The sequence below is a fragment of the Globicephala melas genome, chromosome 19, assembly GCF_963455315.2.
Source record: "Globicephala melas chromosome 19, mGloMel1.2, whole genome shotgun sequence".
Taxonomy (NCBI): Eukaryota; Metazoa; Chordata; class Mammalia; order Artiodactyla; family Delphinidae; genus Globicephala; species Globicephala melas.
The window spans coordinates 8468775-8494573 of NC_083332.1; the positions used below are offsets into that span (position 1 = coordinate 8468775).

Here is a 25799-nt window from a genome sequence, read left to right on the forward strand (position 1 = left end):
CTGGGGCTTGGATCAGAGGTTTGCTTCTCTGGGCTGGCATATGAAATGGCAAATAAATGGCCCCTGCCTGCTAGGGCCCCTGGTGAGTAGGAAATGCGATCAAGCTTGTAACGTGTCGGGCATGTAGTAAATTCTCAATAACTGGGAGCTGCTATGACTAACGGGGGCCAGAGGTCCTTTCCCAATAGCTGAGGCCCCAAGCACTCAGCCAGGGGGAAGGGCCCAAGAGCCCACAGGTGGATCTCAGGCCCGAGAACCCGAGTTCCAGGAGGTGCTACAAGGCGTTTTCACGTGCAGCCTGATAGGCTGCTGCTGTCACTCTCACCTCTAGCACTCTAGGTGGGGAGACCGACCGCGGACAGTGGGGAGAGAAAAGAAGGATGATTAAACCCAAGGAAGCGGGACATGACAGAGGACATGGATAGAACATGTGGTGTCTGGAATGATGCAAGGAAGGAGGGAAACAAAGATGATTCCAAGGGAACAGACTTATACATTTGCCCCATCTTCCGATGTTTGCTTTTTACGGGTGGTCAGATGGTCCCACCAGGGAAAAGGGGGAGGTCCACGGCCCTCAGATTGCAGGTCTTTACTGCCAGCTGGCCGAAGCTGAAACGGTGTTAAGTAAGGGGGAGTGGTGGGGACAAGACAGCAGGGCATGGGGTGAACATGGGGCAAAAGGTAAAGTGCTTCCCAAGCAAGACGGGGGTAGGAGGAGATTCCAAACACACCCAGCAACCAAGAATGCAGAGTACTCTGGCTATCTGGGATAAACAGAAACAAGATGCTGGGCAACAGCTGTCCCCTGCAGGCAGGAAGGAGGGGGCTGCACTAGAGGTTAGGACTGGGATGCAGAGAAGCCCCTGCACACAATGGGGTCAGGGCCACCTGCCTGACCCACAATCTCCATCCCACATGAAAAACTCAGGGAGCAGCTTCTCAATGGGAGGTATGGCGGTGAGGCTAAGGGTGCAAGGATGGTGGCCCTGGGTCCACACAGAGCCCTGCCGGACAGGAGAGCCTTTAGGGAGGGCACCTGAGGCCTGATGGCAGAGCACAGGCTCAGAAACCAGATGGCAGGGGCTCGAGTCCTGGCTCCGCCGCTTCTCTGCACCTCAGTGCCTTCTTCATACAGGAGGGATCACCAGCTCCTACCTCTTGGGTTGTTGTAAGGATCAAATGAGTCTATCCACGTAGGGAACATGGTCTCTGTGCAGTAGGTACGTGTGAGCTTTCAATGAATATCTACTATTGTTGTCGTCACTGTAGGCTACAAAAAATATATTATGTTCCCATTCCCCCCCTTATTTTTCACTGTACTCTTTCCTGCCAAGACTCTCTATAGGCAGCCTCAGAATCCTTCTTAACACAGTCCTCTGGGCAGCCAACTTCTCAGACTGGGGACACAGCTGAACTTTTTTATCAGTCTGGGTTAAGCAGAAGGCATGAGCGAGAAAGCAGGCACAGCATCCCATGCTTCTCCTCTTCTCCACTGTACCTCCTCGATGCTCACCCCTACTGCCTATGACTTAGAAAGTTAGATTTAGGGAAACAACTGATCCACAGAGAAGGATCAGGAAAGAAGAGAGAAAAAAAAGGCCTTGAGAGGATGGTGGGACCATCAAATTGAGTCAAATGTTTCCAGAGCAGGACAAAGTAGTGAGAGCTGGTCTCCAAATCGTCCTCCTAAGCTCAAACCTGACATGTAAATGGCCGTGGAGAATTATTTGACCAGGCACGACTCTGCTCCATGAAAGAAAAGGACACCCCATCACTGCAAGTCCACTAAAGCAGTTAAGAACCTGCAAAAGGCAAATTCAATATCTTTGGGCAAAGATCAAAAGTCCCCAAAGAAAGTAAAATACATTTGGGGGTATGCTATAGTTCTGGCAACTCAAACGTTCCAGAAGAGACTCAAAAGGCTGTGCTAGTTACTTGGTTACCCCATGACCCTACATGAAATGCTTCCCTTCTGAGAGGGACAACGACACCTGCCTAATGTGGGCACAGGTCACACTGGATAGAGCCTTGTGGGGCTCCTGGCACACTGCACAGGCTCCACTGGTACTGATCTGCCCCTGCTCTATACACGCCTATGGTGTGTGCAGTAACAAGAGGGTGCTTTGACGCCATGGCCATGTGTGGAGGGAAACCGTGAGGCAGAGGTGGAGAAGCACGGGTCGTGGAATCCCTTCTCTGGGCCTCGGTGTCACCCCTTAAATGGGGGTCAGGACAGTGCCCATTTCATAGAGCTGCAAAGGCAGAATACCTGACAAATATCGTAAGTGCCAGATGACTGGCTGGTATAGTCAGGGGACGGTGGGCAGCACCTCACGGGCTCTTTGTCCAGCTCTGAGTAGGCAGGCACTCAAAGATCATTTGCCGCAGGCCCACCTAGATGGGCTGGAGAGAAGATGACGGGGTGGAAAAAGGAAGGAAGGAAGAGAATGAGGAGGGCAGGAGACAGGGTGAGTGGAGTCAGAGAAACCAGGCAGCTCTCTAAGACAGTCCTGGGTTCTCTCTGTTGGCATATCCAAGGTCATGGTGCGGAGGGTCAGCGATTTTCTATGCCACAGTGACTTTTTACCTTCACAATTTCCTGGGCCAGGATCCCTCCAACCACTGCACACACTGGGGCCATCTCAGAGAAGCAGTACCTAAAAGAGAAGACAAATGAAATGGCGCACTGAGACAGGGAGGCTGGTAAGGACATCTGGAAAAGGTCAGTAGTAGGTTCACCTGAATGAAAACATCTCCTACCGGGAGGAGTCAATTCAGACAGCAATGCGAATGCTGGCAACTAGGCGTGAAAATTAAATCTGATCCAGGTTAGTAGGTGGCTGGGAATGACCTCTGAACCTTGGCAGGCAAGAATTGTTTCACAACTTTTTTTTTTTTCTTTTTTAAAGTTAAAGGAAAGGCTATATCTGTGCGTCCTAAAAATAAAGTCCTACAAATATCAGATGTTTCAGTGCCCTGGTCACATTCTCGCAATTCTCTCCTGACCCACATGGGCAGTGGGTTCTATATGCTCTTCCCAGACAGATGTCAGGAGCAGGCCTGTGTTAACATGCAGGAGGCACAGGAAAGTTGGGGCCTGAGATTAAAGCACGGGAGCAGAAAAGAGCCTTCACTACCCACGTAGCTAAGAGTAAAAGGAAAGAGTACAGTGAAAAATAAGGGGGGGAATGGGAACATAATATATTTTTTGTAGCCTACAGTGACGACATCCACAGAGGCAGCTCTTCCTCCCGCGTACCAAGGTCTACTGCAGAACTATAAAATACACAGAGAACTATGCCAACGCGAAACTAGTCACCATAATTCTACTACTCAAAGACAGTCAAATGTGGGAATATCTTTCCTTTAAAAAAAAGCTCACAGGGCTTCCCTGGTGGCGCAGTGGTTGAGAGTCTGCCTGCTGATGCAGGGGACACGGGTTCATGCCCCGGTCCGGGAAGATCCCACATGCCGCGGAGCGGCTGGGCCTGTGGGCCGTGGCTGCTGGGCCTGCGCGTCCGGAGCCTGTGCTCCGCAACGGGAGAGGCCACAGCAGTGAGAGGCCCACATACCGAAAAAAAGAAAAGAAAAAAAAATTCACCTACATTCTATGTGATCTTACTATACAAATTTAACATTCTGCTTTTTTAAAATCATCTTAACAAAATGCTAGCAAACCAAACCAGCAACATATAGACACATGATCACTTCAACAGACACAGAAAAAGCATGAGACAAAATCCAGCACCTCTTCAAGATAAAAACACTCAACAAACTGGGAAGAGAAGGAAATTTCTTTAAACTGATAAAGGGCGTCTACGAAAAATCCACAGCTAACATCTTACTTAATGGCAAAAGACTGAAAGATCAGGAACAAAACAAGGATGTCTGCTATCACCACTTCTATTCAACATTGTGCTGGAGATTCTAGCCAGGACATTTAAGGAAGGAAGGAAAAAGAAATAAGGGGCATCCAGACTGGAAAGAAGAAGTAATATATATATTCACAGATGACATGATCTGGTATACAGAAAATTCTAAGGAAACCACAGAAAAATTATTTGAACTATTAAATTCAGCAAGGCTGCAGAAGACAAGATTAACATACAAAAATCAATCTATTTCTATACATGAGCAATGAACATCCTTAAAATGAAATTAAGAATTTGATTTACAATAGCATCCAACAGAATAAAATATTTCAGAATAAATTTAACAATAAATGTATAAAACTTATACTCTGAAGACTATAAAACATTGTTGAAAGAAATAAAAGACTTATATAAATGGAAAGATATCCCCAGGTTCATGGATGAGAAGACTTAATATTGTTAAGATGGCAATACTCTCCAAATGTTACTGGGACAACTGGGTCTCTAAAGGCAAAAGAATTAATGTGGACCCCTACTTCACATCATGTACAAAGGTTAATTCAAAAATGGATCACAGACCTAAATGCAAAAGCTAAAACTGTAAAACTCTTCAGACGGGAACATACATGTAAAAATGGGGGAAAAAAAGATAAATTATATTTCATAAAAGTTAAACATTTCTACTTTAAAGGATACTATCAGGAAAGTGAACAGACAACCCACAGAATGGGAGAAAATTTTTACAAATCATGTATCTGACAAAAGGACTTGTATCCAGGGACCCCTTACAATTTAACAATAAAAAGATAACCCAATTTAAGAATGGGCAAATGATCTAAATAGACATTTCTCTAAAAACATACACAAACGGCCAGTAGGCACATGAAAAGATGCTCTACATCATTAGTCATTAGGGAAATGCAAATCAAAACCACAGTGAGATGCAACTTATTACCCACTAACACTGAAACAGACAGACAATAACACTTGTCGGCAAGGATGTGGAGAAACTGGAACCTGGATAAAGTGCTGGTGGGATAGTAAAGTGGTGTGCCCACTGTGAAAGAGAGTTCAAATTGTTAAACAGTTACCATATGAGCCATCAATTCCACCCTTTGGTATACATATCCAAGAGAAATGAAAACTTATGTTCACACAAAAACACATGAATGTTTATAGTGGTTTTACTCATAATTGCCAAAAACTGGGGACAACCCAAATGTCCTTCATCTGGTGCATCAACTGTGGTACATCCATACAGTGGACTACTACTCGCAATAAGAAGAAATGAGCTATCGATTCGTACAACGTGGATGAATCTCAAAGGTATTAGGCTAAGGGAAAGAAGCCAGACTTGCAAAGACTACACATGCTGTATGATTCCATTTATATCACATTATTGAAAAAGGCAGAACTACAGGGATAGAGAACAGGTCAGTGGTTGCAGGTAGGGAAGGGACTGATTACTCCAAGGCAGCATGAGGGAATTTGGCGGGTGGTGGTGGTGGTGGTGGTGGTGGGTGGGTGGGTGTGTGTGTGTGTGTGTGTGTGTGTGTGTGTGTGTGACAAAACTTTTCTGTATCTTGTTTGTAGTGGTAGTTACATAACTCTGTGTCTTCATAAAATTTTATGGAACTTTAAAACAAATAACTCACAGAACTGCATAACAAAAAAGAATAAATTTGACTGTATGTAAATTAAAAAAATAAAACCAAAACACCATGAGGAAACAAGAACAAATTTCACTGTATAAGTCTAAATAATAAAAACTAAACAGGAAAAAAACAAGCATCATCTCAAGACATAATCAGACAAGTTCAGAATATGGGATATTCTACAATATAACTGGCCTGGACTCCTAAAAAAAAAAAAAAAAAAAAGGCGGTAAACTGTTCTAGATCAGGAGTTGGAAAACCTTCTTTGTAAAGAACCAGACATTAACATTCTGCTTTAAAGCCAAATAATTTTTTGGCTTTATAGGCCATATGGTCTCTGTTTAAACTCTTTGTAAAAACTCTACAAAAGCTGTCACAAATAATACACAAATGAGTAGGTGTGGAATAAAACTTTATTTACAAAAGCAGGTGGCAAGCCACAGTTTGCCAACTCCCAGATTAAAAGCAGCACAGAACCAAATGCAACAGATGAACTCTGATGCATTCTTAAGCATCATGTCATCATTCTGCCCCCTCCCCAAAATAAAAAAGCAAAATATTAACAACTGAATCTAACTGAGTGGTATATAGATGTTTACTACTGTTCACTATTCTTTCCGTTTTTCTGTATGCTTGACATTTTTCATATCATTTTAATCTGTGTATTTGCATTTGCTCTGTAATATTAACTCTCTAATGCCTTTCCAATTTCTCTTTCTTATAAATATGATAATGAATATCTTCTGTACATAAGTATTTGCTCACATTATTTCTTTCGGGTATATTCTCATTATCAAGGAGCATAATTACTGGGCTAAAGAGGGAACACTTAAATGACTCTCGATACTTATTTCCAAACTGCCTCCTTAAAAGGCTGTACCTTTTCCCATCATGCTTACTAACAATGAATATGTTTTTTTAATCTACAAAGGATTTTTTTTGATTTTACATATTCTCTGATAGAAAATATATAAGAAAATATAATAACAAATTCAGTGATTTTCTCTGGTTAATGGAATTATGAGTAATTTTCATTTTCCTCTTTTTAAATTGTTTTTTATAACTTTTATAAAATTTTTAAAGGTTACTTTCCATTCAGTTATTACAAAATATTAGCTATACATGGTGCAGCCAAAAAAAATAAATAAATACTGGCTATATTCCCCGTGTTGTACAATACATCCTTGAGCCTGTCTCATACCCAACAGTCTGTGCCTCCACGCCTCCTCATTTTCATCTTTGAATTTATTCCACACTATCTGATTTTTCCATAATATATGTATATTATCTCTGAAACTTAAAAACCAGTAAGTTCACAAAAGGACAAATATTGTATAATTCCACTTATACAAGATACGTAGAACAATCAAATTCATAGAGACAGAAAGTAGAATAGAGGTTACCAGGGGCTGGGGCAGCACAATGGGAAGTTAGTGCTTGACAGGGACAGAGTTTCAGTTTGGGATGATGAAAAAGTACTGGAGATGGATAATAGTGACAGGTGCACAACAATGTGAATGTACTTAATGCCACTGACCTGTCCATTTACGAATGGTTAAAATGGCATAATTTATGTTGTGTGTATTTCACCACAATAAAAAAAAATTTTTAAAACAGTAAAAGTTATATTACACGTACAAATTATGAATGTTCATCATAAGTGTTTATAATAGTGAAAAACTATAAATAACTCACACACCCACCAATAAGGTAATGGCTAAATAAATAACCATCTGGCAGACAGTGAAACATTATGCAGCACAAGTGAAGTTATGGATCTGTATTTGTGACACAAACAAGTCCATGATATGCTGGAAAAAGAAGGCTATCACATGAAAAGTACAATATCATCTTGATATTTAAAAAGAGAAAAAACCTGAAAAAATACACATACTGATGTCTGTGAGGCTAAACCCCCAAATGAAACCCCAAGTTAGCAGTGGCCACTTCTCACTGGAAGGACTAGGGATGATCCTTTTCTTCCCTTTTATATTTGCTGCCAATGGGCATCTGTTACTTTCATAATCAGAAAAGCAATAAAGCTCTCTGAAAAGAGAATAAATAACCTAACATGAAGGGACAGGACAAGCAGCTCACAGACAGATGAGGGAAATGGAGACTTGGGCACAGCTTTCCCTACTCAAGTAAGCACACCCTGCTCGGAGCTGGCAGTGGGTAATTTGTGAGGGTAGCTCAGCTGCCAGACGGCAGCTCATTTCCTTGCCGCATCCCTATCCCATCTCCACCAGCCTCATCTCCACCAGCCACAGACGGACTTCGAGAGGCCGTCAACCACCTCTTACTTAAAAGGCAATAGAGAGGGAGCGCCTGAGCACACGAGGCGTAGTCACGGGAAAGTGGTTTCTGCAAAGGGGTAGGGAGACACACTTTGGAGAGGAAACTAGTCGGCAGCTAGTCCGGCTGTTAGCAGTTAGGCTGTGGCTTTCTCCTTCTGGGAAGTGGGGCCTCTGCCACTGGCTGGCGATGCAGAGGCAGGCCGTTCATCACTCTAAACACCCAAATCAGTCACTCAGCGGCACGCTCAGGCCCGGCACGCAGCACTGGGTGTGCTCGGTGGCCCTGCGGCCTTGGCTACGTCTACTGAATCTGGAGCCCTGCAGAGCCTGCCCGCCTCCTGCCATGAAGGGCAGAGCAGGCACCACTTGCTCCTCCACTAAGAGAAGTGTGCCTGCTGTTAGCCCGAAACAGGGACCCCATCCCAGCCTGCAGTGTCATCAGCCCCGACCTCCCAGTGCTAATTTACAAAAGCACCTTGTAGACAGCTGCCTCTTTCTGGCTGAGGGCCCGGCAGGGGATTCAAAGCCCACTGCCGGTCTTAAATCGGCTGAGGTTTGCTAGTGTCTAAGTGAGGATCCCAGCCACGAGTGAAGAAGGAAAGGACTAGGGAACGAAGGGACTCTGATCACTTTACTGCTGAAAGGGAACCAAGGTACTGTGCTGTTACCAGCGATTAGCAGTGTGGTGAGATCTTGGTTGGCTACTTACTAAAACCTTGGACAAGTGACTATCTTTCTGAGTCTCAGTTTCTTCATTTAACTGAGAAGAAAATAATAATACACACTTCGAGGATTACTGTAACAATTAAACGTGGCCGTGTTGGTGAAGCACAGAAAGTCTTCAATACGTGGTGCTGTTGTTATTAGCTGTGTAACCTCATACTAGTCACTGAACTTCTCTGAGCTCTAAATTAACTTTTCTTCTCCTATAAAATGGGCTGTTGTCAAGAGAGAGCATGTACAGAAAGCAACTACCACAATGCCTGGTATTATAACAGCTGCTCAGTAAATTCTAGCCATCATTATTACTGCTACAAGCTGGAGCACAGCAAAGCAGTTTAGGGAGTCCCCCAAATACACCGAAAGAGAGTGAGAGTAATGAGATGACCCCAGAACTCCTTGGAAGGGGTCCCTGACCCAGTCTCCCTTTGGACCGATCCAATCAAATCCTAAACCTGACTGTGTATAAGAGCAAAAGACTGGTCGCCTAAGGTGAAAGCATCCCAGCACCTAAGGGTGAGGACACTGGGAACAGGGATGCCTTTGCTGCTGAGGGCATAAACTGATAGGTCATCAATGGAGGGCAATGGGGCAATATCTACCAAATGATAAACCCATTCTTCTGACCCCGCCACTCCATTTATCGTGCAGTTATACCTGCACACGTACAAGGTCACCTCGATTTTTCATATGCTGCTGTTATACCAACAGAAGGACAGAGGGCCACAGGAGGTGGCAGAATGTGACAAAGGAGGCTCTCCTCAGGGCTTTCGGTCTAATAACGCATCTCCCCAAATTAAGGCAAATACTGAAAACAGACATTTATCAATCCAGGCTAAACTGTGATAAGTACTGAGACCAACCTGACAAAGTCTTCAGGAAGCAGGTCAGGATTAACACCCAGGGAGTCAAGCACATCGTTTCGAATCTGGAGCAACAACTCAGAATCTTCCCCGAAGGTATCAGAATTAGGATCTCTTCCTTTATCTGTGCGGAACTTCAGGAGCACTGGGAAAGGAAGAAGACAGGTTAAAAAAGCAAGTCTTTTCACAACCTACAGACTGGGAGAAAATATTTGCAAATAATGTGACCAAAAATGGCTTAATTTCTAAAATATACAAACAGCTCATACAACTCAACAACAAAAAAACAAACAACCCAATCGAAAAATGGGCAGAAGACCTAAATAAACATTTCTCCAGAGAAGACATACAGATGGCCAACAGGCTCATGAACATCGCTAATTATTGGGGAAATGCAAATCAAAACTACAACGAGGTACCACCTCACACAGGTCAGAATGGCCATCATAAAGAAAATCTACAGGGCCTCCCTGGTGGCGCAGTGGTTGAGAGTCCGCCTGCCGATGCAAGGGACATGGGTTCGTGCCCCAGTCTGGGAAGATCCCACATGCCGCAGAGCGGCTAGGCCCGTGTGCCACGGCCGCTGAGCCTGCGCGTCTGGAGCCTGTGCTCCGCAACGGGAGAGGCCGCATCAGTGAGAGGCCCGCGTACCGGGAAAAAAAAAAAAAAAAAAAATCTACAAATAACAAATGCTGAAGAGGGTGTGGAGAAAAGGGAATCCTCCTACACTGTTGGTGGGAATGTAAACTGGTGCAGCCATTATGGAGAACAGTGTGAAGCTTCCTCAAAAAACTAAAAACAGGGCTTCCCTGGTGGTGCAGTGGTTGAGAGTCCGCCTGCCAACGCAGGGGACGCAGGTTCGTGTCCCGGTCCGGGAAGATCCCACATGCCATGGAGCGGCTGGGCCCGTGAGCCATGGCCGCTGAGCCTGCGCGTCCGGAGCCTGTGCTCCGCTACGGGAGAGGCCGCAACAGTGAGAGGCCTGCATACTGCAAAAAAAAAAACTAAAAACAGAGTTGCCATATGATCCAGCAATCCCACTCCTAGGCATATATCCAGACAAAACTATAATTCAAAAAGATACACGCATCCCTACGTTCACAGCAGCACTATTCATGATAGTCAAGACACGGGAACAACCTAAATGTCCATCGACAGATGAATGGATAAAGAAGATGTGGTATATATATATACACACACACACACACAATGGAATACTACTCAGCCACAAAAAGAATGGAATACATGGTGCAGTGGTTAAGAACTCACCTGCTGATGTGGGGGACACAGGTTCGAGCCCTGGTCCAGGAAGATCCCACATGCTGCGGAGCAACTAAGCCTGTGCGCCACAACTACTGAGCCCACGCGCCAAACCTACTGAAGCCCGTGCACCTAGAGCCCGTGCTCCACAACAAGAGAAGCCACCACAATGAGAAGCCCGTGTTCTGCAACCAAGAGTAGCCCCCGCTCGCCGCCACTAGAGAAAGCCTGCACACAGCAACGAAGACCCAACGCAGCCATAAATAAATAAATAAATTTATTTATTTTAAAAAAATGAAATAAAGCCATTTGCAGCAACATGGATGGACCTAGAGATTATCATACTGAGTTAAGTCAGAAAGAGAAAGACAAATACCATATGATATCACTTATATGTGGAATCTAAAATATGACACAAATGAACTTAATCTATGAAATAGAAACAGACTCACAGACATAGGGAACAGACTTGTGGTTGCCAAGGTGTTTGGGGGAGGGAAGGATTGGGAGTTTGGGATTAATAGATGCCAACTCTTATATACAGAATGGATAAACAACAAGGTCCTACTGTATAGCACAAGAGAACTATATTCAATACCCTGTGATAAACCATAATGGAAAAGAATATGAAAAAGAATGTCTATATATGTATAAATGAATCACTTTGCTGTACAGCAGAAATTGACTTTTTTTTTTTTTGCATCACATCTCTATTGGTGAATTCTCTTTTAAAGACTAGGACCATCTGCAAAAACAATATCAAGACAGCAACTAAACACAGACTAGTGGAAAGTATTAGAATTGAGGCTGACATAAATTAGCAATGATTATGGTACTATCATTTTATTTATTTATTTAAAAAAATTTTTTTAACATCTTTATTGGAGTATAATTGCTTTACATTGTTGTGTTAGTTTCTGCTGTGTAACAAAGTGAATCAGCTATATGTATACATGTATCCCCATGTCCCCTCCCTCTCACCCTCCCTATCCCACCCCTCTAGGTGGTCACAAAGCACCGAGCTGATCTCCCTGTGGGATACAGCCGCTTCCCACTAGCCATCTATTTTACATTTGGTAGTGTATATAAGTCAATGCTACTCTCTCACTTCATCCCAGCTTACCCTTCCCCCTTCCCGTGTCCTCAAGTACATTCTCTACGTCTGTGTCTTTATTCCTGCCCTGCTCCTAGGTTCATCAGAACCATTTCTTTTTTTTTTTTAGTTTCCATATATATGTAACACAACATTTTAAATCAACTATACTTCATTCAATAAAATAAATTTTTAAAAAAGCAAGCCTTGGGCTTCCCTGGAGGTGCAGTTGTTGGGGGTCCACCTGCCGATGCAGGGGACACGGGTTCCTGCCCCGGTCCGGGAGGATCCCACATGCTGCAGAGCGGCTGGGCCTGTGAGCCATGGCTGCTGAGCCTGCGAGTCCGGAGCCTGTGCTCCGCAATGGGAGAGGCCACAGCAGTGAGAGGCCCGCATACCACAAAAAAAAAAAAAAAAAAAAGCAAGCCTTTTCATAATAAATAAATCTTTATAGATGTTGATAATTAAACACATTTTTTTTTCATTCTGCAGGAAGTAGTACATTAATTAAAATGTGGGGGCTTCCCTGGTGGCTCAGTGGTTAAGAATCTGCCTGCCAACACAGGGGACACGGGTTCAAGCCCTGGTCCGGGAAGATCCCACATGCCGCGGAGCAACTAAGCCCATGAGCCACAACTACTGAGCCTGCGCTCTAGAGCCTGCGAAACACAACTACTGAGCCCACGTGACAGAACTACTGAAGGCCGCGTGCCTAGAGCCCCTGCTCCGCAACAAGAGAAGCCACCGCAATGAGAAGCCCGGGCACCGCAACGAAGAGTAGCCCCCGCTTGCCGCAACTAGAGAAAGCCCACTTGCAACAACAAAGACCCAATGCAGCCAAAAATAAATAAATAAATAAATAAATATACATATATATAAAAATATAAATGTGGGCCAAGTGAAAGGTAATACTTTTCATTTATTCAACAAATATAGTCAGAAAGGTAATCAAATATTGCAAAAATGACTAAAATTACTGTGATGAGTGCCATGACAGTACAACAGAGGATGTGACATCCTCTATAGGGTGCTGTCAAGTAAAGGTTCCCTGAGGAAACAACATGAGTGAAGTATGTGTGGGCCTGGGAAGAAGGGTAGGAGCAACTTCCAGCAGAGGGAAAAGGCCCTATTATGACCCAGAAGAGAGGTCAGGTGGAGGAGGCATGCATTCTAGGCATCAGTTCAAAGGATGAACTGCTTCAGCCAGAAAGGCCAGCCAAGTGCTCAGACTCATCAGACAGGCAGATCATTACAAACAAAAACTCCCTTACTTAGTACAACCATTATGTCAACCTCCAGAAACGGACAGTTTTGTTTTGGATGTGAACCAGAGGAAAGGTTCAGATGATGGCAGCAAATCAGCAGTACGGTATAACAAGACCCTAACAAGGCTTGAAATTGTAGCGCAAACGAAAAGACACAGGCAGGAGCAGAAGACCGATCAAAATACAAGCACCTTCTACTGCCACAACACCTTGTCTGGATGTCCACTGCAGGCTGTCTGGGTGGCATTCTTGTTCCCCACATGCTCCCCAAGGCAGGCGGACAGTCAGCCTGGAGCCTCATCTCTAGGGCAGTCCTCCTCCCACACCACACAGGCTGTTTCAGAGCAGAGGTAGAGATGGGTAGATCCCCGGGTGCCCTGGGATAGCCCCTCACACTCACAGTTCACAAACTGCTTCCATTTACGTTTCATCAGCATTTGCTGACTGAAAAAGTGAACTTATCCAGCAAGTTACACTCTCTCTCAGTACAAGGGGCTCTTCCCTAAAAGATAAGGTGGCCTGAAAACTCAGGCAATTGTTGCGAGGCTCTTTAAAGACGCAAGTATTTGGAACTTGCCCCAGACTAAGGAATCACTGTCCTTCTCTTTGTTTTCTTAAGACTCACAAACAGTTTTGATGATGAGCAGTGCGGTGAGAACCGCCCTCCAAGAAGCAGTAGGAATTCATTCATTCACCAGTACGAGCGAGCATTCAGTGTGCACGGCTGACCTACGGGCCAAAGGTCCGATGGTGAGCAAGGGAGTCTTGGTCTCTGCAGTCTGAAAGCGATGGCGGGCGAGGATGGGGAATTTAGGGGTCAAGACAGATGGCTCCACTGAAGCCTGAGAGAAGTTCATAAATGGGCTACACAGTGTTCTGAGAAGATCCCAAAACATGGAGGCCCAGGTAAAAGAAGACGCAAGCTGCTTCTGGGCTATGCTTTTCTCAGTGCCGGCGTCCGAGGAAGATCGCTTGTCATGTCCCCAGCATAGGGCACTGCACATCAGAGGTTTTCTATTCTTTATCTTAAAAAGGTTCCAGAACACCTGTTTTGAATACTGTTTGTTGTCTGGGAATGTTACTCTCCTCTCGTTTTCAAGAACACAGCTTCTGCAACCCTCAATTCTACCTGACCACTTGGCAGACAACTCAAAAGTGATGACAATTTGGATGCTGGCTAACACAGACCTGCCATCACCTAAGCTCAACTTCTAACTTTGCAGATGTGTCAGTGGGATTCCAATTTGGAGTAAACAAATGCAATCAAGCAAGCATTTGGGGACAGGGTGGAGAAAAGACTGCAGAAGTGGCAGGTCATCACTGTTTACACCAAGCCTCTTTTCCAACAATGTCTGGTGAAGACAAAGGAACGTGGAAATCTGCTAGTCCAGTCAAAAGAGGATACTCCGAGCGGACTGTATCGAATGTCAGCGCTAATTCTGTCAATCACTCTTGAGATGGACCCAGAATGTGCATCAGTGTTGCCCGAGCAGATGACGGAGGCAGTGCCAAGGGCAGGCCGCTTGTAATGCACAATCCGAGGCCCAGTGGCAAGCACGTGGGAACGGAATGAGGTTGTTGGACAGCAGCAGGAGTCCCGCCCTAGCTGCCTCCTGTGCAGTCCTCTTATTTCTGTGTCAGTGGGACAGAAGCACCAACTGTCACAAGGGACAGAGGAGAGAGGATCATTTTTTCAGCCCTCACCACAAAACTTTTCATCTTTTGGTTATGAAACACAGCTCTTGAAGCATACTCAAACAATTATAACAACTGCAAAACAAGCAGTGCCTACTCTATGCCAGGCACCATTCTAAACCTTTTACATCCACGATACCCAGGGAGGTAGGTAGGTCCGAATGCTCTTCCTACTTTACAGGTGAGGAAACTGAAGTTCAGAGATTGAGCGGCTTCATCAATGGGACCGCCAACGAGTAGTAGCATAGAAATGCTAATGCTGGCATTCGGAATCCGTGCTTCTTGATCCAGGAGAAAGCCAGAACCATCAGGAACGCAGCCCAAGGATTCCAAGTGGTCTGGCTCTTTGCCCCCTACCTCAGGAAGACTCCTATTCAACAACATTTCTGTGAGATGCATTTTCCTGACGGGGCCCTGCCCTCTCTTAACTGGTCCTTTTTAAATAAATAAATAAATTTATTTATTTATTTATTTATTTATTTATTTATGGCTGAGTTGGGTCTTTGTTGCCGCGCACAGGCTTTCTCTAGTTGTGGCGAGCGGGCTTCTCATTGTGGTGGCTTCTCTTGTTGCAGAGCACGATCTCTAAGCACGTGGGCTCAGTAGTTGTGGCTCACGGGCTCTAGAGTGCAGGCTCAGTAGTTGTGCTGCACGGGCTTAGTTGCTCCGTGGCATGTGGGATCTTCCCAGACCAGGGCTCGAACCTGTGTCCCCTGCATTGGCAGGAGGATTCTTAACCACTGTGCCAGCAGGGAAGCCCCTAGTCCATTACTTTTAAGTTACTAGTTCAGTGGGTGAGAAGTGGACGTGGAAGCCGTATGAAACCTTGCCCATCAATCTTCAGAGGGTAAGACCAGTTTCATCTCAGAAAGAAATAAGATGGCACTCAGAGGAGGAGCAGAGGCAGCCAGCAGCTGGCCCCGCTGTTTCTCTGGGCCCCTTGCCTGTTCCTGGTGCAGGCCGCCTGGACGTGGGCCGGCAGCCTGGCACCATCCAGATACCTTGCTGACCACATCTGAAGACCGCTCAGGGCCTCCGGGAAGGGGGCCAGTCAGTCCGGCCACTTATTTGCAGCAAAGCAAACAGAGGCTGTATTTTGCGCTCTTTTTCTAATGTCAGCACTCCAGTTAGCAGGGGTGGAGGGGGTGTGGGAAGAAGCCCAGTGTTCTAGACGGGCAGCAGCCTCAGAACTGACCCTAGCCCCGGACGAGTTCTCGCTTATTAAATTCTCCTCTTTGTTCTGCTGTCTGCCCTCCCAAATAGCCAGACACACACATAGCACTGTTGACTCTGCATTTCTGAAGAGCACCTCCCCACCAGTTTCCAAATTATGAAACTATTCCATGAAGATCAAATACTGTCAGGGATGCCAAAAGATGACTCATTGAAACATATTAAAACACTGCACAAAATAAGAGTTCCAAACTTGATTAACTTCATCTGCACCTTTTAATTAACTCAGGTTGCAGAAGTCCGGGGGGGATGACATTCACCGCTACGGAGGATAGGCTGGGGTCTCTGCTATAGTTCAGGACTTGCCCATGTAACAGAGAAGACAAACTTTGAAAAGGGGAAACCAAGCACCTTTTCATGGATTAGAAGAAAAACTGCATATGTGTGAATAAACTACTACTTTTGCAAAAAGAAATTAACTCAAATTCAAATTTAATCTGAATCAGAATACCAGATTAGTGTTATAACAGGAATTTGGGAAGCAATGTTACTAATCACTCTATTTCTTTCTAAACATTTCTTATTGCATTTAAATGGCATGATTATATTTAGCATAATCACTAAGGCCATCCAAAGACTCCAGTATTTTTATAGGGAAAAAATGAAATCAATGTTGCAAACTAGCTCCAACCCAATTGCTGTTTCCCAAAACAGTTCAACTGAGACAAAGTCAAATCTATAGAAAATTGCCTGGCTGATGCCTAAAGCTGTTCTGTGCCAGACACCATCCCCACCTCTCTGGAGCTCCCCACCCATTCTCCCCAAAGTGGCTCACTTAATGGCGACTCATTATCTCTGGGAATGGCCTGGAAATCAGATCTACTCCTGGGTGACATAAACTTCCAAGAAAATGAAAAATAGAGTTATCCTCTTAGCCGGTAGCTTATCTGCTCAGGCAAGACGCTAGGTCTCACATTTAGTCAACTGTTCATTCAATGAATACGTAGCGAGCACTGACTCTGTGCTGGGCCCTGAGCTGGGCAGGGGAGAGCAAAATGCACGCTCTGCCTCTCAGAGCGTTTCGTGAGGGTGACAAACAAAAACTACATATGAAATAACAGAAGGTGGGAACTAGAAAAGGAGCTCTGAGAGAGCATGATGGGGTAGAAGGGAGTGGTTTCGCCAAGCAGCCTGCCAAGCTCCCTCCCCAGTGGGCAGAACCACCTCATCTTCACAGGTCCCCCGGCCCCAAATGCTGATCCTCCCTACCTCTCACCCTCAGCACGCTCACACGCTGCTTGTCAGGGCCTGCTGCGCCTTCTCTCTGCAAAGCCCTTCCTAGGCCTGGGGAGCCTGGGAATCCGCAGGTAGCAGTGTGCAGCAGCGAGGAGCACAGCTCTGGATCCCCTATTCTCCTACTTACTGTGACCCTGGACAAGTGACAACGACCCTGAGCCTCGTCTGTGAAATGGGAATCGAAAGAGCACTGACCTTATTAAGGGGCTTAAGGATTAAGGGAACTAATAAACGTAAAGCACCTCGGACGGTGCCAGGTAAGCATCAGGTAAATGGCGCTACTCCAGAACTGCCACTGCTTGTCCGCATCTCCATAGATCCAGGCTGCACGGATGGCCCTTAGAGAAGCTGACATACTTGTTCATGCTGTGATTCCTCATGTGACTGTGTGACCACCACTAACTCAGCAGTGAGCTCGGGGGACCACAGCGCCTCGGCTCTGAACTATACTCTTTATTCTCCGCACCCTGTTCTATCCCTCAGGGTCTTAATCTCAATTTGTGATTTTACAGTCATCTGTGTAAATTCACTTGTACAAGGACTGACTTGTCTCCTCCACCAGATTTTGGTGCTCCGTGGGGCAGAGACCATATCTGTTTTGTTCACTATTATCTACTTAATGCCTAGCACAGGGCTTGCCCCATAGTAGGCCCTGAGAAAGTATCTGTTCCATGGGAAGCTTCAATGTTTGGAGAAGGAAGGAAAATCATCACACGGGTGGGCAGAAGGCTCACAACAAGGCGACACAAGGCCCTCACAGATCCTAACCAGGCCTGCTCTATTACTAATCAAATTGAATGGAGTCCTCAAGATACCGAGGATGGATCTGTTTCTCTTACTAACTATTTACAAACATGCTTAACATGGAATGCCCAGTAAGAAACAAAAAAAAGATACACAGTGTACCACATCTGCCCTCAAGAGGGAAACAAGATAGAAGCCTGGCTAAAGCCCACGGGGGTGAAGCTCAGAGGAGGGACACAGCTGGACTGAGGAAGGCGGGGCATTTCCAGGAAGCCACCATGAGTTCTGCTGGCTCTCAGCCTCCCACCTCTTGCGGCATCTGTCCATGTGCTCAGCTCAGCTCCACACCACTCCCCCCTTCATCTACCTCACTCTTAGTTTTCCCCTTTAATCCAGAAACTTAAAAGTATGCATGTTTATATACTCATTCATTCACTTTTTCATCCACAAACATTTCCTGAGCACCTGCACTCCACCCCCACCGCCTGTGCTGAGCTGTGCTGGGGACCCAGGCGGCAGAGCTCACAATCCACGGAGGGCACTCGCAGAAGCCCCCGTCGTCACCACGGCCACACGATCCTTTGACCTCTTTCTCCAGAGAACTTCACCTCCAGACTGGCCTCCCCTGAAGACTTTTTCTGAAACACCCCTTCTAAGCACCAAGTCCTGGCCACCCTTTCACCTCTCCTATGAAGGCCAGTCTCTGATCTCATCACGTATCAGCTCAAAACAGAGAAAGAAAGTTGCCTCCTGTTATTTACAGCTCACTCTCTTCTGAAAAGAACCTGAGGCAGCTGGATGAAAGTGGTTGATGGGAGAAAGGAGAGCCCTACTTCTCAGAAATGAGCTGCCAGTTTTTGCCTACCAAATGAAAGACCACGATTACTCAACCTGAGCGAGAGGTAGAGGGACTGGCTCTGTCACCTAGAGCTGGTGGGAGTGAGAATGCTCACCAAACCATGTGAAGATGTGGTATCGAGGATCTTTACAAAAGGTCATGCTCCTTGGCCAGTGATTTAATTATGTGTAAGCGGTCGCTGCCATGTTATTTATGCGTATTTCAAAAAAATCTGGAAATAATCTCATATCCAATAACACGATGATTACATGAAACATGATAAATTGACAGAATGGAATATTATTCAGCTATTAAAATTATGTTTAAGCAGTTTTTAGTCACATTTTTAAATTTTAATAGCATTTCGGTTTAAAAAAAGGGGGAGCATAAATAGCCTATATTCAGAATGAGCTCTCCTATGTAAAATAAAATAGAATGAATTAGGGCTTCCCTGATGGCACAGTGGTTAAGAATCCGCCTGCCAATGCAGGGGACACGGGTTCAAGCCCTCGTCTGGGAAGATCCCACACGCCGCGGAGCAACTAAGCCCGCGCACCACAACTACTGAGCCTGCGCTCTAGAGCCCATGAGCCACAACTACTGAAGCCCACACGCCTAGAGCCCATGCTCCGCAGCAAGAGAAGCCACCGCAATGAGAAGCCCGCGCACCACAACTACTGAGCCTGCACTCTAGAGCCCACGAGCCACAACTACTGAAGCCCACACACCTAGAGCCCGTGCCCCGCAGCAAGAGAAGCCACCACAGTGAGAAGCCCGTGCACCGCAACGAAGAGTAGCCCCCGCTTGCCGCAACTAGAGAAAGCCCGCGCGCAGCAACAAAGACCCAACGCAGCCAAAAATCAATAAATAAATTTAAAAAAAAAATGAAGTAGGTACAATTGTTACCATCCTCATTTTAGAGGTGGGAAACTGAGGCTCAGGATCACGATGGACTCCAAAGTCAGCACACTTCTAACCTCTATGCTGTACTACCTCCCTGGAAGCCGAGAGAAGACAGAAGATAGGCTAGTTTAAAAAAAGAAAAGAAAAAAGAATATCACTTCAAGTGACCTTAGTTTCCTACCTCGGAGTCCACCAGTTTGGAATAATGCAAACCACCCATTCAGACTCTAGTCTGACCAAATATTCTAGTTCTCCTCTTAAAAAAAAAAAAAAGTCTAATGATTCCCAAGCTTGACTCTCACCTTTAAAGTGGAACATTCTGGACTTCCCTGGTGGTGCAGTGGTTAAGAATTTGCCTGCCAATGCAGGGGACACAGTTCTATCCCTGGTCCAGGAAGATCCCACATGCCACAAAGCATCTAAGCCCGCATGCCACAACTACTGAGCCCACGTGCCACAGCTACTGAGCCCGCGCGCCTAGAGCCTGTGCTCCACAACATGAGAAGCCACCGCAATGAGAAGCACAGGCACCTCAACAAAGTGTAGCCCCCGCTTGCTGCAACTAGAGAAAAGCCCGCACGCAGCAACGAAGACCCAACGCAGCCAAAAATAAATAAATTTATTTATTTAAATAAAGTGGAACATTCTGAAAAGTCTGTAATTTACAAAGAGAACGGGACAAAAACATTCTAAAATGCAGAGGCAGATGATGTAGAGGCCAAGTATGGAGATCGCTGGTCCCCTACTGCAAGGGCCCCTATCTACTAGCTTTGCCAGCCGCACCCTCCGCTTACAGAGCTATTCTGACAAAGCCCTTTCCATTCACACTCACCCTGCCTGGTCACAAGCAGCAGAGAGACAGGGTCTTTTCTCCAGGCCAGCACTTGAGTGGCACATGACCTTGACTCTGGGCATCTGCTGCTCTCTGCCAACTGCTCTTACCCAGGGAAGATGGCACAGGACATTCCCGTGACTGTTGTCTGACAGTCAGAGAAAAGATGTGAGGCTTTAAACAAGAATTGCAGCTGGGCTTGGGGCCCGAGAACAGCTCAAACATAGGCTACTGCGAGGGAGGGGGAGATGTGGGCCTGCAAAGAAGAAAACAAGGCAGGTTGCTGACAGTGTTGCCCATTATTACAATCTGGTCTCGGTGGGCCTGTTTCCCATCTGCAAAAGTGGAATAAGAAAATGTCACAGGGCTCTTGTGAGGTTCAGACTTTAAAAATGGACATAATGCTATTAGTATTAGTAAGGCTAATAATTAAAGTCTGACTGAGCGCTTTGAGAGACGGGGTACTGGGCAATGTTTAAACACTTACTAGGTTTGGTGACAAATGACTTAGCTTCTCCAAGACTCAATCTCCTCCTGTGAAAATGACGTGATCATAGTAGATCTGCTCTCACGAGGGTGCTGTGAAGATGTAATGTGATCACGATGGATACAAAGCACTTAATCAACAATTACTAGTGCACAAGATGTGCCCGGCCATCATTTAATCCCTGTGACCCTATGTGGCGGACTTGGAGTTATGCCTCTTTTTCAGGTTGAGGAGTGGAGCATGAGCCTAACCACAGCTGGTTCTCTGACCAGACTCTACACCTGCTGGCGGCGGTAAAGCCCAGAACTGCACTTATGGGTCACCTCTGCCCCTTCCCTCACTTCTCTTCTCTGCACGGCAGTGCCTTCTTCCTTTCTGAATGACTGTGGTCTGCGTTTTGTGCCTCTGATAAGGCAGTGGCACCAGAAAAAAAACAAACAAAAAAAGAAACACAACAAAACCCACTGCTTTTTTCTTCCTCCCGCTCTACAAATTATTTTTAAACATTTGTGGTTATGACAGTAGCAAATCAACAAGCACTCAGCTGCTGCCCCATTATCGGAACCCATTTCCCTGTGGCTGTCTCTTCCTCAGCAGTTCTTGTCATTGCTGGACACCAAAACACCCGCTGGGGAACGCCGGCCCAAGTGGCAATGGCTGGTTTGCAAAGGTTACAAGTTCTAAAATAAGAAGTTCCTTCTGAAGAGAACTGATCACCCAATCAAGCTGAGGTCTAGAGAGAAAGTCAATTAAAAAAATCATAAAACTTCCCTGTGGTGAGGGCAGGGAAAATTGAGGAAGGAGGAATCAAACTAAGTTTTCTAACAGTAAAAAAGTTACAAAGTGTCTACCATTAAGAAATCTTGAGAGAGAATCCTTGCAGTGATGAGGAAGAATGAGGTACAAAATACTAGAAAGTTCTGGAAGAATACACAAGAAATGGCAGTTTCCTCTGAGGTATCGGAATATTTTTTTTTTACTAAGAAGATGTCTTACTTTTACAATTCAAAGAAGGAGAAAATAGGGCTATTTCTAAGGCTCTCCTATACATGATCATTGGGAGGAGATTATCAACATCTCCCTCATTTCTATAAAAGAAAACAGAGGCCACAAGGCAAAGAGGCTTGCTCAAGGCCTGGCAGTATATGATAGAGTGGGACCAAAATGCCTTTCTTTCAAATCCAAAGCTGGAGACATCAAGGTTCTAGTGGCAGGAGAAAGTAGACATGAACTCTAAACTTGTTTGGCTAGATTTATGAACCAAGAACAATCAGCCATCTTAGAAGAGATTCTAATTTCTCCCTTGGAAGGCCCTAGGTCTGACTTTGCCAGCGCCTAGGAGAGATAGGAGCTTCCAGTCATAAACAAGCCCTTGTTCCCCGCACATGGGGAGTTAAAGGAAAGTGGAAGGGCTCCCCGATACTTTGGATTTAGGCACAGTCCTACAGCCAGGTCTAGGGCTTTGAGGTACTGTGTGCCTTGTGGCACAGCAGGGAAAGGGCCAAAGGCCAACTATGCAAATTAGCACCACCTAGATGGCTTTACAGGAGCCTAAAATAAATGAATGAAGCCACAGGTTAAGAACCGGCAAGATTCTCCAAGCTTGGGACAGATGGCCGCAGCAATCAATCAATCCACATTTAGCAAGGCCCTGCTCTGAGTCAGGCCCAGTCAAGAGATGGTGAGCTGTGGTCCCTGCCCTCAAGGGACTCTGTTGTCCAGGGGATGGTATGGGATCACAGAGGAAGGAAACCCAACTCACATCAGGGCAGCTACATTCCTGGAGGTCACATCAGAGTGAGCAGTGAGGATAAAGTGGGAAGGGACGAAGCAGGATATTCCAAGCAGAAGGAATAAAAACGTGTAGAAACGAGGGACTGACAGATGTCTGGGGACAGCAATGTATAGGGTTCACGGAGGGCAGAAGGGAGTGGAAAGGAGAAAAGGAGGTCAGTGGGCCCCAGGTCTGGGATGCCAATCCAGGAAGTCTAAATGGTATCCTGAAGGCAAAAGAGAATCATGGAAGGGTTTTAGTTTTTAGACAGATCGGACTGGTGACTGAAAATGGATTAGAAGGAAGAGATCTGGGGACTTCCCTGGTGGCGCAGTGGTTAAGACTCTACGCTCCCAACGCAGGGGGCCCGGGTTCAATTCCCAATCAGAGAACTAGATCCCACATGCGTGCCACAACTAAGGAGCCGGCGAGCCTCAACTAAGGAGCCCACCTGCCACAACTAAGGCCTGGTGCAACCGAATAAATAAATATTAAAAAAAAAAAAAAAAAAGGAAGAGATCTGAAGGAGGAGGCTGGTAAAGAGCTAAGCCACCGATGAAGGCTGAGGGTGAAAGGCAGCCCCACGGGAGGACGCATGGTCATGTCTAGGCTGAACTCCAGTCCCACCGAGCCCCATACAGAGTGCTTTCTGGATGAAAGGAGAGGCCAGTCAAGTTCTTGAACTTGATGAACGCTGTGCAGAAGAGAAAATGGCAAATGCGTTAGAAGAGCTCCACTGGTTTCCAACACAGGCAGTATATTAAGAGCTCTGACAGCTCCTCTTTAATCCGCCCAACAACCAACCATGAGGCTCAGCAGGGGAAAGTGACTCGGAAGAGGCCACCCCTTCACCCTCTGTACCCCTAGTACCCGCCTCCAAGCCACCATTTGTATTTGTTCCTAGTAAGGTCCTGCTTGGCTCTACATGAAAGTTGAAGACGGGTTAAGTGTTTCTATGCAAATACACCCCCTACAGTCTGCCCAACACTACTGCCTGGAAGAAGAAATTCCTTTTGCAGAGCAAGGGCCCTAAGTGGAGACCACCCCAGGCTGGCTCAGCAGTGAGGTGCTATTTACTATACTATCTCCTACCTGAAGCATGAAGGCTTTCTGTTCTCAGTCACAGAGGTGTGCTGTTTCTCCCACAGCAGAGGTCTCTAGCCCCCCTTGAAAATCTGGGGGAACTGTATGGCTCCTTTCCAGAGGAACTGTACATGTGAAGAGATGATGAGGATGTGCTGTTATACGTGCCCTTCCTATGGACCCAGCACTGATAGAGCCCTTTGCAGGTACTACTCATCAGCCGTCAATATCGGGATGTTTCCAGGTGCTGAGAACTGGGGTTTTGGAGGTTGTTTTTGTTTTTCGTTATTTTAATTTTTATTTTGAAATAATTTTAGACTTAACAGAAAACCTGTACGCGGAATTCCTGCATAATTTCACCTAGTTCTGCAAATGCTAACATTCTACCACATTTGTCATTATTTCTTTGTATCTATAATTACACATTTTTAAAAATGATTTGAAATTTGCCCCTGAATACTTCACTATGTATTTCCCCCAAACAAGAATATTCTCACAGGGGCTTCCCTGGCGGCGCAGTGGTTAAGAATCCGCCTGCCAATGCAGGGTACACGGGTTCGAGCCCTGGTCCAGGAAGATCCCACATGCCGCAGAGCAACTAAGCCCATGCAGCACAACTACTGAGCCTGAGCACCTAGAGCCCGTGCTCCACAACAAGAGGAGCCACGACAATGAGAAGCCCCCGCTCTCCGCAACTAGAGAAAAGCCCGCGCGTAGCAATGAAGATCCAACGCAGCCAAAAATAAATAAATAAATTTATTAAAAAAAAAATATTCTCACAGAACCACAAAACAATGGTCAAAACTGTGAAATTAACATGGATGGAGTATTACCATCTAATCTACAGACCTTTTTCAAATTTTACCAACTGTCCCACTGATGTCTTTGAGAGCAAAAGAAAAAAAAAAAATCTCCTGCTCTCAGATCCAATCTGGGAGGTCTATGTTCCATTGAGCTATCATGTCTCTTCATTCTCCTTTAATCCGAAGTGGAGTTCCTGGGTCCTTTACGACCCTTTTGAGAAGTACAGGCCATCTATTTTCTAGAGTCTTATTCAATCCAAGCGTGTCAGATGCTTTCTCATAATTAGGCTGAGATTACCCACTTTGGGCAGGGAACCAGAGCGGTGGCGTGTCTTGCTCAGTGCATCCTATCAGGACGCATGAGACCTACTGTCCTATTCTTGGAATGTTAACTGTGATCTCTTGGTTGAGGAACAATCTGCTAGGGTTCTCTAGTCTTTCTTTGCAATTAATTAAAACATGTCTTGAGAAGACATCTACCCTGTTTCACAGCGAACTTTCCCATTAGTTTTAGCATCCATCAATAATTCTTAAAACAATTTTTACTACTATGACGATGGCCAAATACAGATTTTTTTAAAAATCTTCATCATTCCTGCTTTATTTACTGTTATTCTTCTGTAAAAAAAAAAGAACTTTGCTCTTTCCCTCATTTACTTATTCAATTATCAGTATAGACTCATGGGTTCTTGTTTTAGTCTGTGGGTTACAATCTATTACTATCATTTATCTGATCCTCAAACTGTCCCAGATTTGACCAATAGGAGCCCTTTCAAGTTGACTCCTGTGATCTTCTGACATGACCCATCATTCTTTGAGCACTTCCTTACTTTCAGGCACAGCAGGATGTTCCAAGCTCACCTGTAAATTTCCTCCCTCAGCCCCAGAATCAGCCATGTCTCCAAGGACTCCTGGATCCTTGGATATTAGCCATCATGATCTGGGCATGAAGTCTGTTCATTGCTACTAGAGTGCTTTTGCTCCTCAGCCCTCTCAACAGCCAGAGCTAGGAAATATATAAGTATGAATGTAAATACACGGACATACACACATCTATTTCTGTACCTACATACAAAAAACCACGAGTTCATCCAGATGACTGCAATACCAATCCAACCCCACAGGGCTCCTTCTAGCCTTTCCCAC

General features: G+C 45.5%; 1 protein-coding gene across 2 annotated transcripts in view; it reads right to left on the reverse strand.

Moving 5' to 3' along the window:
* The window catches only part of SAE1 (SUMO1 activating enzyme subunit 1), a 73309-nt gene that overhangs the window by 2058 nt on the left and 45452 nt on the right, over nt 1-25799 (reverse strand). For both annotated transcript variants that reach the window (XM_030873803.3, XM_060289348.2), the window contains 2 exons: nt 9408-9552; nt 2588-2657 (listed from right to left, as the gene is read on the reverse strand). In XM_030873803.3, coding sequence (XP_030729663.1) covers nt 2588-2657; nt 9408-9552 — 215 coding nt within the window. The remainder of the gene's footprint in view (nt 1-2587; nt 2658-9407; nt 9553-25799) is intronic.